The 13656-nt window shown below is 41.8% G+C and overlaps 1 protein-coding gene across 1 annotated transcript in view; it reads right to left on the reverse strand.

Moving 5' to 3' along the window:
* KHDRBS3 (KH RNA binding domain containing, signal transduction associated 3) overlaps window positions 1-13656 on the reverse strand; it is a 106586-nt gene that overhangs the window by 37441 nt on the left and 55489 nt on the right. Inside the window, exons 3-5 of the mRNA XM_039362976.1 lie at window positions 13369-13485; window positions 7955-8101; window positions 388-527 (exon numbers count right to left, since the gene is read on the reverse strand). Of these exons, the coding sequence (XP_039218910.1) occupies window positions 388-527; window positions 7955-8101; window positions 13369-13485 (404 nt within the window). The remainder of the gene's footprint in view (window positions 1-387; window positions 528-7954; window positions 8102-13368; window positions 13486-13656) is intronic.

A 13656-nucleotide genomic window follows, 5' to 3' on the forward strand; every position in this document is an offset into this window, starting at 1 on the left:
GCCATGCTGGCTCAGAAATTCTGGGAGTTGAAGTCCACGAGTCATAAAAGAGCCAAGGTTGCCTACCCCTGGGCTGGAGGAATGTTGTCCATGGGGTTGCGATGGGTTGGACCCGACCTCGCAACTCACAGCAACAATTTTCCCGATTCCCCATTCTGAACCCCCATCTGTAGTGCTGGAGCATTTGTGAATTTAATAAATATTTACCTCCGTACAATGAGATAATGTCCGAGGGGAACTCTTTTATTACTGCTAAATTTCGATGGATCATTGAAAGATCACTGAAAACCGCAGCCACATGACCGCAAGATGCTGCAAAAACCCTGTAAAGTGAGCCTTTAGCCAACAGCCCAAAATTTGATCTCTCCCCCCCCCCCAGCTGCTTACCTTGCCAAAGCAGGAGATAGGCCTCCCCGTGTTCTTAAAGGAGGCTTTCCCCGGACGACCGGAACTTCAGCATTGTCTGAGCCTCCATTCAAGTAAGTTAATTCCTGCAACTGTGCTTGTCGGATTTCATCGTTGTAGTCCTGGAACAGAAAAAAAGAAGAAAGGGGAAGAAAAAGACATCTCGCTGTTGAAGAAACACTCCTTGTCAAAGCCTTAAAAGCATTTTTTTTTTTTTAATTTCATGGTTCTATAGTTATAAGAGCGGAGAGCCGTAGAACTGGTGCAGACTTATTTTTTTATTATTTTTTTGTACAAACCTGATTCAACACTTTGATAACAAAAAAATGCTGCAAAACAAACATCTGAAAGAAAGTATTCCACAGGATTTAAGAAATCCAAGCCTGAAAGTCTCTCTTTTTTTTTTCTCTCTCTCTCTCTCTCTTTTAAGCTTACTTTAAGCTGGTGAGTGGGAGAAAAAAAATGCAAGAAGTGTCTCTTGCTGGATCAAGCGACGGTGTTTTTCCTCCTGTTTGTCCTCCGAATCTTATGGGAAGGGGTTTAATGTTCCTGTATTACAGACTTTATTATTTGCTGTGGTCAACAGCCCTTTACAGACCAGCTTTCTTTAAATTGCCTGCTGTAAACTTGTTTGTAACTTCCATTCTCCAGAAATCCCAGAAATGCAGTCCTCAAATCAAATGAAATGTTAAGAACTGCAGTTGCCAAAGCAGTATTTAAGCATAGTCTGATAAGACAGACGGTAATCAACCAGGTCATGCACATTTGCTCTGTATAGTGCAGAGGTAGGCAACCTTGGCTCTTTTATGACTCATGGACTTCAACTCCCAGAATTCCTGAGCCAACCTGGCTCAGGAATTCTGGGAGTTGAAGTCCACGAGCCATAAGAGAGCCCAGGTTGCCTACACCTGGTATAGTGTCAAGGAGACTGCCCTTCCCACAACCCAGCAACCAAGCATATTGTCCCTTACACATCCCACATACATCGTCCTTACCGAACCCTCCATGAAATACAGACAATGTCCAGTGTAAGCAGCAGCATCCATAAATAAGGGATGTGCAATACTATGAGGTCCTTGGTGCTCTCTGGGCTTGGTTGTTTTCTTGCAGACGTTTCATCACCCAATTAGGTAGTACCATCAGCGCATTGATAACGTTACCTAGTTGGGTTACAAAACATCAGCAAGAAAACAGCCAAACTCAGAGAACATTGAGGACCTTACAGTTCAACCCCAAGCTACAAATATCCTATCGGATGTATAAGATTTACTGAGCATTGATTGTGGAAGACAAACACATCATAACTCAAGATAAACCATATCAGTTAAGGTTCTGCTCTATATGGCTTATTTCAGCCTCGTTTTTTATATAGAACAGCGTTTCTCAACTTGAGTAACCTTAAGATGGGTGAACTTCACATGCTGGTTGGAGAATTCTTAAAATTCTTAAATCTTAAAAGTTGCTCTGGTTGAGAAACACTGTTGTAGAATGAAGAAGAAAGATCTTAAGATAGATCAAGAGCTTTGAGATTGGTCTGGTGGGAACTGCCTATTAGATAATACAAATGCAATGAACACAACAGTTGTTTGAAAACAGTTTCCAAATGCAGTTAGGAATACTTAATATAAGCTGTTAATGTGTAGCATAGGCTGAATTCTTCATTTACAAGACGAATAGAATAGAATAGAATAGAATAGAATAGAATAGAATAGAATAGAATAGAATAGAATAGGAGCTGGAAGGGACCTTGGAAGTCTTCTAGTCCAGCCCTCTGCTCGAGCAGGAGGACCTATAGCAGTGATGGCGAACCTTTTAGAGACCGAGTGCCCAAACTGTAACCCAAAACCCACTTATGCATCGTTCGGTGCCGGGTGGGTGTGGCCCATTGGGTGGACGTGGCTGCAGAGGTAACGGCAGAGTGGATGGGACTAAAAAGTTCAATCAATCAAATCTAACTTTGCAAGATTTTTTTTCTTGCGAGAAGTTGAAATTGACTATTAGATTGAACCTCTTTTTTTTTTTTGCACATGGCAGTGGAGGCCTAAAGCAAAAAGGTTTTATAAAACCCAGCTGAAGGCCTAGGACTGGGGTGACGGTGCGCGTGCCCACAGAGAGGGCTCTCAGTACCGCCTCTGGCACCCGTGCCATAGGTTCGCCACCACTGACCTATACTGTCTCAGACATGTGAATGAATGTCTAGACCAGTGGTTCTCAACCTTTTTAATGCCACGACCTGCAACCGGTCGTAAGTCGAGGAGTACTCAACCGGTCGTAAGTCGAGGACTACTCAACTGGTGCAACACTGTTTGCAGAATGGGACTTTTGGCGGGCTCAGCAGGGCAGAGACAGCCTGGACAATTCCTATTGGCTTTTGAAAGCCAATAGAATTAGACTCTATTCAAGACAGTCTATTCTATTGGCTTTCAAAAGCCAATAGAGTAAAAGGGAGTAGCACAGCTAAGGAAAAGGGGGAAAAAAATGGCGGACTGCGTTGTTTGGCGACCCCCATGAAATGGTCGTTTGGCCCCAAATGGGGTCCCAACCCACAGGTTGAGAACCACTGGTCTAGACTCTTCTTAAAAACCTCCAGTGATGGAGCGCCCACGATTTCTGGAGGCAAGCTGTTCCACTGGTTGATTGTCCTCACTGTCAGGAAATTTCTCCTTAATTCCAGGTTGCTTCTCTCTTTGGTCAGCTTCCTACCATTGTTTCTTATCCTTCCCTCTGGTGCTCTGGTGCACAACCTGACCCCCTCTTCTTTGTGATTTTAAGTTCATTTTAAGAACCTTGGAAAAAACCCTCCAAGTAGAAGGTGCCATGCCACAAGTAAGAAACAAACAATAAACTTTTCTATTCTCCATTGACTGCCTTTTTTCAAGAGAACTGCATGGATTCGTTCAGTTCCCAGAATGCCTCCCCATTCTAAAAAAAGATATTTTAATAATCTTACATATATAAGATGTGTTCTTCCACATGCAGGATGGGGGGGGGAATCGATCAATGAACTGATGTTAGCTCTTCACAGCTCAATTTCTATTGCAGAATATTCTCTAATTGAGTTAGATAACATTGTATAAAGGAGGATGAAGGAAGCCAATATGGTTTCTTTCATCTTACCCCCACGGGGACTCTAGATTGGTTTCTTTTCCTACTAAAGAAATGTTACCCCTGGATACTAAATTCATAAATCCTGTCAAGATTGCTAAACACTTCATTAACTGAACAACTGGAAGAACAGATTGAAAACATTTGTCTAGAAAAATCCAAAAGACTATCGGGGGGAGGGGAAAAGAAAGAGAGGCATGTCAACTTTCATATAAAAGCTCATGCCTTCATTGTGGCTTTGAAAAGGCACAAAAAACATAGAACCAGTTGCATTTTTATTCATATATATATATATATATATATATATATATATTTGTCCGCTGAAAACATCAGAAATGTTAGCTATAAATGCACGAATCGCAAATCTCTAAGGACTCACAATGCCCGGATTTTAAGGTAATAAAGGACACACGTATCCATAGGCTAATGTTAATCTCCAGTTACACATAATTAGGCCTGTATTTTAAGAAGAAGCAAAGCTTTTAAGTCACAGAAGAATCAATAGAACAAGAGGAAATTTTGCGCTGAGCCTCGGTCTCTCGTTCTGATATTCATTTCCTAGGAAGTGGCAAGATAATTTTCATTTTTCTGGTGTGCTCGCTGCTATTTTAACACACGTAACCATTTTCCAAACAAATACTGAAAATCATTTACAAGGAGGATTTAGTACAAACCATTGAACAAGCACTGCAACACCAGTGAAACAATATTAATTTAGAGATACTACTGTGTTTTCCCCGAAAACAAAATCCACCCTACCCTACCCTAAAAACAAGGCCGGGAGGGGGGGGCACATGGACAGCACAAGCAGCGGCGAGCGTGTAGCGCAGGGGTAGGCAACCTTGGCTCTTTTATGACTCGTAGACTTCAACTCCCAGAATTCCTGAGCCAGCCATGCTGAGGGGAAAGGGAGAGGGTTCCAAGCTGAGCCATGCTGGCTCAGGAATTCTGGGAGTTGAAGTCCACGAGTCATAAAAGAGCCAAGGTTGCCTACCCCTGCGCTATACGCTCGCCGCTGCTTGTGCTGGCTGTCCAGTCTCTTCTTAAAACCTTCCCGTGTTGGAGCATTCAAAACTTCTGGAGGCAGATTATTCCCCTGATTAATTGTTCTAACTAGGTTGCTTCTCTCTTTGATTAGTTTAAAAAATAAATAAGATTCTAAGCCAGGGGTAGGCAACCTTGGCTCTTTTATAACTTGTGGACTTCAATTCCCAGAATTCCTGAGCCAGCATGGCTACCCCCGGTGTAGGGACTGACAGTGTCTGGCAGCAGACGCAACCCGCCAGCCCCTTGGCTCAGCGCAGGTAAGTCTGAGCGTGGAGGCAGAGGTGGGGGGAGGGGGGAGGAGGCAGGTGATCCAGATGTGCTGCGCATTTTTCACCCAGAGGGAGACTGGAAGCTTCATCTGCTTGTGAATGGGGCACTTAGAAACCAAGCAATTCACTCCGACTCCAAGTGCCCCATTTGCAAGGAGACGAAACTTCCAGTCTCCATCATTTCTCCATCTGGGTGAAAAGTGTTTGGGTAGTTCCACCCCCTGCCTCAGGGCGAGCCACACGGCCTCCTGCCACAAGTGGCCGCAGCAGTGGGCCAGCAGCCACATGAGCTCTTGCTAGATGGGGCTGTCGGTGCCACCATCACAAGGCGAGGTAGGTGTTGGGGAAATAAATAAGACATCGCCCGAAAATAAGACCTCCTGCCTCTTTCGGAGGATCTCTTTCTCTCTCTCTCTACCTACCTACCTACCTATTATCTACCTACCTACATCTATCTATCTATCTATCTATCTATCTATCTGTCTGTCTGTCTGTCTGTCTATCTATCTGTGTCTGCCTGCCTGCCTGCCTGCCTACATCTACCTACCTACCTATGTACCTATTACTACCTACCTATCTACCTACCTACCTACCTACCTATCTGTGTCTGTCTGCCTACATCTACCTACCTACCTACCTACCTACTACTACCTACCTACTTATCTACATCTATCTATCTATCTATCTATCTATCTATCTGTCTGTCTGTCTGTCTGCCTGCCTGCCTGCCTGCCTGCCTGCCTGCCTACATCTACCTACCTATGTACCTATTACTACCTACCTACATCTATCTATCTATCTATCTATCTATCTATCTATCTATCTATCTATCTATCTATCTATCTATCTATCTATCTACCTACCTACCTACCTACCTACCTACCTATTAGCTACCCACCTACCTACATCTATCTATCTATCTATCTATCTATCTATCTATCTATCTATCTATCTATCTATCTATCTACCTACCTACCTACCTACCTACCTACCTACCTACCTACCTACCTACCTACCTACCTACCTAAGACCGGGTCTTATTTGTGGGGGAACACGGTAGAGATTAGTAGATACAGATAGTCCTTGACTTACTTCCTTCATTGACCTTTTAAAGTTATAACAGCATTGGGGAAAAAAAGTGACTTATGACCGTTTGTCTCATTCACAACTGTTGCAGCATTCCCATTGTCCTATGATCACAATTCAGATGCTTGGAAAGTGCCAGACGTTATGGCGCTTGCACTGTCCCAGGGTCATGTGATCACCTTTTGGAAAGTCAATGGGGAAGCCAGATTCATTTAACAACCCGTGTTACTAACTAAACCGCTACAGTGATTCACTTAGCAACTGTGGCAAGAACAGTCGCAAAATACGGCGAAACTCGCTTGATAAAACATCTCACTTAACAACAGAAATATCGGGCTCGACTGTGGTCGTAAGTCAAGGAATACCTGCATTGTCATCATCCTGGAGAATGTAGGATAGTAGAAAGGATCTTCAACTCAGCTACAATCCTGGCATTCTTTATCTTCCTCCACAATTTTAATGTAATGAAACAGCCTTAGGGATTGCCAATGTGCAGTAAATGTTATGTAACAAGTAACTTACATATTATTTTTAGCCCCCAAACAGCACACATGAATTTCAGGCTTCTTCACAACACTGTCATTTCATTGCAAAAGTGCAAGAGTTATCTAAGGTTCAGAAGACTTAGGAATGCATTCATTTCTAATTACTAAAATACACATTTATCATGTCTTTATAATGATAGTTCTAGGACTGTTTTTTAGGGAATTACAAAATGTATAGAATCATGTCTTTATAATGATAGTTCTATGACTGTTTTTTAGGGAATTACAAAATGTATAGAATCTTGAAATGACTATATACATTTACATATAAGCCCATCTACCAATAAGCTGACCCCTTTTAACCTAAAAACAGTAGAAAAGTGCCACTCACAGATAACTCAACTCTCAAAATTTTCATATGTTTTAATTTTAAATAATTAGCTTAGCTGTGGATAATCCATGGATTATCCATTTTTCATGGCATTGTAGTTAAAACTGTGAGGGTCAGCTTATCTTTGGATAGGCTTATATGTGAGGAAATACAAGATATATGGGTACTTTTTAAAGTGTTACCGTATATACGCAAAAAAGCCTATTTGTGCATAAACTGAACCTAATTTTGGGGGTGTATTTTGACACAGAAAATTCTCATCTTATTTGCATGTATATATGTGGTAGACTACATGCCAAATGGTTTGGAATACACAGTAAAACTCAATTTAGCATATTCCTGGGTAGGAGGTAACTGTTAAATTTTAAATTACCATTAAATTCAATCCAAATGTACACCATCTGCATAATTGATGTCAGTGACATAAATTGGCAGAATTAATGTAAAATTCAGTGAACCATTTATAATAGGACGGATACAATGAGTGAAATCCATTATCTTGGAGAAATGTCCAAATACATATATTGTCTACTGAAGCCAAAATAAACTGGAGTCTAATAAGGGTTTCCTGTACATGCAAGATATTTCAATCCTTGAGATGACTATAAAAGGCTATCTCATTTGGTATTCTCTTCTCTTTTTGCATGGTTCTGCAAAACTTTTATGCTAGGCCATTAAACTATTTTAATTATTTTAATACTTCTATTCTGTAGGCTGCTTTCTATCATCTTAATGTTTTCTGCTTTTATGGTGTTTTGAAATTGTGTGGTTTTTTTTTTAAATTTATCAGCCGTGGGAGGTAATCAAGAAGTATTTGTGCTAATAATCTACAACATGAACAAACCACACTCAAGTGGATTGCCTGCTGCTACACACTCATTAATTGCAAAAATTTCCATGCAGGTATATGGAGAAAACTAACTGCCTGATTAAAGTGACCAATAAAATGGTCAGGCCAGTGTCTAATAGTTAAATCTACTTATAAGTAGCAGGTTTCGGAAAATTATCTAAATCACCTGCAATGGGTATCATTGCATAGAAATTGAAGAAAAGAAAAGAAAAGAAAGGAAAGGAAAGGAAAGGAAAGAAGGAAGGAAGGAAGAAAGGAAGGAAGGAAAAAAGAAAAAGAGAAAGAAAAAAAAACAATGGCCGTGATCTGTACTTACAGGAATGAGAAATTTCTTAATTTCTTCCAGCGCGTGTCCCATTCTGGCATAGGCTTCAGCTGGTGGGGCAAACACTTCGATGAGAACATGCAAATCATCGTTTAAATGAAAGTACTTTGCTTCTCCACTTTTCCTCAACTCCTCTTCCTAGGAAGACGGAAAAATGACATATGAAACCACTGCATGGAAAAATGCAAGAAGTCACCATTATCAGGAATAGTTTTTACACATTGCTAGGAGTAAACATATTAAACATACTAAACAGCATACTAAAAAGCAGAGACATCACCCTGCCAACAAAAGTGCGTATAGTCAAGGCCATGGTTTTCCCAGTTGCAATGTATGGCTGTGAAAGTTGGACCATAAGAAAGGCCGAGCGCCAAAGAATTGAGGCCTTTGAACTATGGTGCTGGAGAAGACTCCTGCGAGTCCCCTGGACTGCAAGGCGATCAAACTGGTCAGTCCTAGAGGAGATCAAGCCCGACTGTTCTTTAGAAGGCCAGATCCTGAAGTTGAAACTCAAGTACTTTGGCCACCTAATGGGAAGGAAGGACTCACTGGAGAAGAGCCTACTGCTGGGAAAGATTGAGGGCAATAGAAGAATGGGACAAGAGAGAATGAGGTGGCTGGATGGAGTCACTGAAGCAGTAGGTGTGAACTTAAATGGACTCCAGAAGATGGTAGAGGATAGGAAGGCCTGGAGGAACGTTGTCCATGGGGTTGTGATGGGTCAGACATGACTTTGCAACTAATAACAACAAAGGGGTCGGGAGGGTGGAGAAAACGGGAATGTTGCATATAATGAACCAAAATGAATCTGGAAACAAATACACCATATGGAGTCCCATCATTTAACTAAATAATTCTAAGATACCATAGGGCCCACTCCGCTAATCTTTTATAGTATACAGGTAGTCCTTGACATATGGCCACATTTGAGCCCTTTCTAACCTGTAACCAAGCCAATTTTATGAGTACAAACTAGGCCTTAGGCCTTTAATAACAAGGGTCTATATGGGCGCTATTTCTCAACCTTAGGCACTTTAAGCTCTTTAGACTTCAACACCCATTATTCCTAGCAAGCAATTCTGGGAGTTGAAGTCCAGAGATCTTAAAGTGACCAAGATTGAGAAAAACTATTATATGGTACCAGAGAGAGAATCCTGATTTAGATTGAACTTTGCCAATAATCCTCTCATGGTTCCATTCAATAGCTGCTCAACAAATCTACAATCTACAAATTTCTTACATCAAAAATACATTGGATTGTATACCATTGCCCTTGTAATTGGGGCTGGAACAAGATGGAGTTAGGCATCTTCTAAAGAACCCCCAGCCTTATGAGAATTCTCAAAATCCTGCCATGCTCTTAGAAAAAGGTGCACTTTGCATTCTGAGTTAAAAGTTGCTTATTTGCTTATGCATCGACCTACCACGACTGAAGAAAAAAATAACTATCTCCCAGACTTTCTGGAAATGAACAGAATTTGGTTACCCTCTAGAGCTGTCAACCAGCTAAGTATTTTAGTGCCGGCTTTAATAAAGCTGGACAACCTCATTCATCCCACTTGATCACACCAAAAGAGGCACCCAACGAGTCCATGACGTGACTTCATTTCCCCCCCAACTATGAAATGCCACCAACCTCTAGCCTATAACATAAGTCTGCTTAAGTTTCATCTTTTTCACAACACTTTTCCCTCACCAAGTGTTCTATTTCTGCTCTACTTCCTCTATTTTACCATTCTATCTTATCTCTGTTGCCTGGCAACTGAAATATTGCCGATGCTTAGCAGATGCCATTGACCCTTTCAACACATATAGGTAATCACGGATAAACCACAGAGACAGGTTAAAACAGGGGAGGTAAAGGAAGGTCTGGAACAAAATGTCTTTTGGTATTTCGACCCCATCTACTTGCAACATATTTGATAAATAAGCACGCAACCTCAGAATCTTTCTTTCTTTCTTTCTTTCTTTCTTTCTTTCTTTCATCTACTTACCTTCCTACCTACCTACCATGAGTATTTAGTAAAATAAATACAGTGGCCCACCCAGATATATTGGAAAATGGAATGTGTGTCTGTGGGTATCTATATCTACACACACACATACACACACACACAAAAAAACCCTTCTATTTTCCACTGTACTTACGTGAGCCACTGTGTTTATTTTATTAAAGGCATATAGCATTATGTTTTACAGAGAATTACCGTAAATGTCAGCGTATACGGTGACTTCCGTGAGCGCTGAAATCGGCGCCAAAGACGGGGGTCGTCTTATACGCCGAGTCGTCTTATATGCCGGAAATACTGGTAGTTTCCGGCGTATAAGACGACGTTCTAGGAATGCGGCCCGGCTATAAAGACGGGGGTCGTCTTATATGCCGGGTCGCCTTGTACGCCGGCATTTATGGTAGATAAAAGACTGTTTGTAAATTAAGATAAATGGGTGCTGATTGGGGAAAAACAAAACTAGAAGTACAGAGCAGTATTACTAATGATTGAAAGAGGGGGTATTTAAGGACATTCCTCGCCCCCAAGTACATCAGACACTCCTGGCATACTGAATAGTCTTTTACATTTCTAGTCTATGTACCGTATTTTCCGGTGTATAAGACGACTGTCATCTTATACGCCGGAAATAATGGTAGTTTCCGGCGTATAAGACGACTTTCTAGGCATGCAACTCAGTGCCGAAGTCAGTGAAGTCGGGGGTCGTCTTATATGCCAGATCGCCTTATACGCCGAAAATATGGTATGTTCAGAAGTGTTTCTATATTATTGTTCTAGTTAGGGTGTATTAAAAATACACTGCACTCTTTTTCTGAAAAGGACCACAGACCCACATTTGACTGGCCTTGTTAAAAGTTCTTGCATCTGCTCTTGGTTTGTGTTGTAATTATGAGCTACTTAGGCATATGTCACTCAAAAACAACTTCTAGGTAGCAATCTTTTTATTCTGAAACTTACAACAAAAGTAATGGGATCAATTGACAAGCCCACGTAAATCGAGCAAGTTAACACATCAAGACTGGCAGTTTGAGGCTTGTTAACAAAAAATGGGTAGAAGGAAAGATATAAAGTCTTTGCTCCTATTAGCTTCTCAGCTTCTTTATTTGTGGCATCAGGCTGTTCCATCCCCTATCTGCATTCCAGTGCTGTCTTACTTGCAACTAACGAAGGCAGCTTTTGAAAGATGAAGAGAATTCTTTACTTTTTAGGCAATTTAGCAAAGTCCACAAACAGAACAGAGTAGGAGCTGCAAGTAATAAAATTAATCTGGAAAAAGCGAAGCCAGCTTTCAGAAAATCCTTTTTTAAGAGTGAGAGCTATTAGACTCTAATTGTCTCCCCATGGGAAACAACGCAAGCCCTGATATACTGAACAATTTAAGTGTGAACACAGCTCAGAAATACACAAACAAACAAACAAACCACCTGGTAAACAAGCCTCACAGGCTCTGCTAGATGGTCTAAAGAGCATCCAGGATACTCTGACAGCACTCTAGTAATAGTAGTAAAGTTGGAAGGGACCTTGGAGGTCATCTAGTCCAACCCCCTGCTCGGGCAGGAAACCCTACACCATTTCGGACAAATGGCTGTCCAGTCTCTTCTTAAAAACTTCCAGTGTTGGAGCATTGAAAGATAAGAGTGCCAATGAAAACTGTAATAAAGTTATTGTATGCTAATGGGGGACTGTCAAGCAAAGTGAACAAGAGGATTACGGACACTCCTTGCTGATTCAGACAAGGGCAGATAAAGACAAGGGTGACTGAAACACACTCAGAACTGTAGAAATGATGATAGACTTTAGCAGAAGCCCTCCTATGCTACCACCTCTTACAATACTTAACAACACAGTTTCAACAGTAGAGACCGTCGAGTTTCTAGATTCTACAATATCTCAAGACTTAAAATGGGCACCTGACATTAAAAATGTCATCAAAAAAAAAGAAAAAGAAAAAAAAAGCACAAAAAAGAATGTTCTTCCCAAGTCAGAAAGCTCAAGGAGTTGCTGGATACAGTTCTACAAAGGAATTACTGAGTCTATCATTTGCACCTTTATAACTATCTGGTGTCAACGCTGCTAACTTTGGATGTTTTTGCATTGACAACAGATGGAAATGTAGCCATCTTTTTCCTTTCGCTTTTGGAGTTAGATGATGCTGGGAGGGGGGAAGTGAACGAGAGTCCAGTTAGACATAACAACACTAAGCATAGCGTGAGAATCAAGGTTATGGAGCCCAAAGCTGATAAGGAATGGGCAGGCTGGAGAACTGGAGAGGAGGCCTGTGCTTCAAGCTAATTGGGGAATGTGATTTATGACAGTTAATTGGAGGAGGGAATTGTGCTTTGATACTATGTACCCAGGGGAGGGGAATTCAGTTTTTTGGCTTTGATTATGCAGTGATGATATTATGCTACTGGAATAAAAGATTTATTTAAGGTAAACAATGCCCTGGAGTTCTTAGAAGAGTTTCATCTGTTGGAACCATGACATCTGGTTTGGCACTGCAACCAAACAAGACGCTGATTTCAACAGATAGTCAGAACTGCAGAAAAAACAACTGCTACCAGCCTGCCTTCCATTGAGGACCTGTATACTGCATGAGCCAGAAAGAGGGCTGAGAAAATATATAGAGCAGGGGTCCTTAACCTATGGGCTGCAGCCTGATAGCGGGCTGTGGGCTCTTGGCCAGTGGGCTGCAGAAATGGCTGGCCAGGGCACACACGTGTGGGCGCACATTCCCCACTCGCGCTAACGCCCGTGGCCCTGTTTGTGCATTCACGTGAACGGGACGGTAGCATGGGGGGGCATGCCCCATTTGTGCATGTACGAACAGGCTGCTAGTGCGGGGTATTTGCGCATAGTCGCTAGCCGCCGCGAGGGTGTGCAGCAGTTTGCACATGTGCATGGCGCCAGGGCATGCACGAACACAGCCACTAGTACTACGCAGTGCACGCAGTAATTTGGAAGCTGCTCTCCCCTCCGGGCCATGAGCCCAGAAAGATTGGAGAACTCTGATCTAGAGACCCCTCACATCCTGGACATAAACTGTTTCAACTCCTCCCCTCAAGATGGCGCTATAAGGCATTGCACGCCAAAACAACTAGGCACAAGTAGTTTTTCCCTCATGCCATCACTCTGCTAGGCAACTAATTCCCGCAACAGTCAACAATATATTCCAACTATCCACAAAAGACATGCAAAAACTTGAATTTTCTCTGAGGTAGGAATGCACGGAGGGAAGAGGAAATTGCATGCAGAATGCAAATAGGGATAGGTCATTGTATATACACCTTGACTTGTGTTAGCTTTAATTCTCCCCAGGCTACACTAGGATTGGTGAAGAAAGACACACACAGCAGTACAGTGCACACACTAATGATCTTCGGCCAGCATTTTTACCTTTGCTTTATCCCTCATGGATCCTTTTCCCAATATTGACATTTTTGTCAATGTCTCTTCTTGCAAGCGCTTCAGAGAATTGCCACGCGGGCCCAAAAGTTTCCCCACAAAGTTGAACTGAAAGACAAAATAAGCAACAATAAAAACCAATAAAGTATCTACCCACAGTGCTGAGAAGCTGTAAGCTTGACTTAAGATTCGTGCCGGGGATAAAAAAAAAAAATGCTGCTGAAAACAGCATTTGTCTACTTCTGTGAAATAAAGAAACACATTAGGCTGTAAATTTTG

This window comes from Crotalus tigris, unplaced genomic scaffold (assembly GCF_016545835.1).
Source record: "Crotalus tigris isolate CLP2741 ecotype Arizona unplaced genomic scaffold, ASM1654583v1 scf7180000019500.377444, whole genome shotgun sequence".
NCBI lineage: Eukaryota > Metazoa > Chordata > Lepidosauria > Squamata > Viperidae > Crotalus > Crotalus tigris.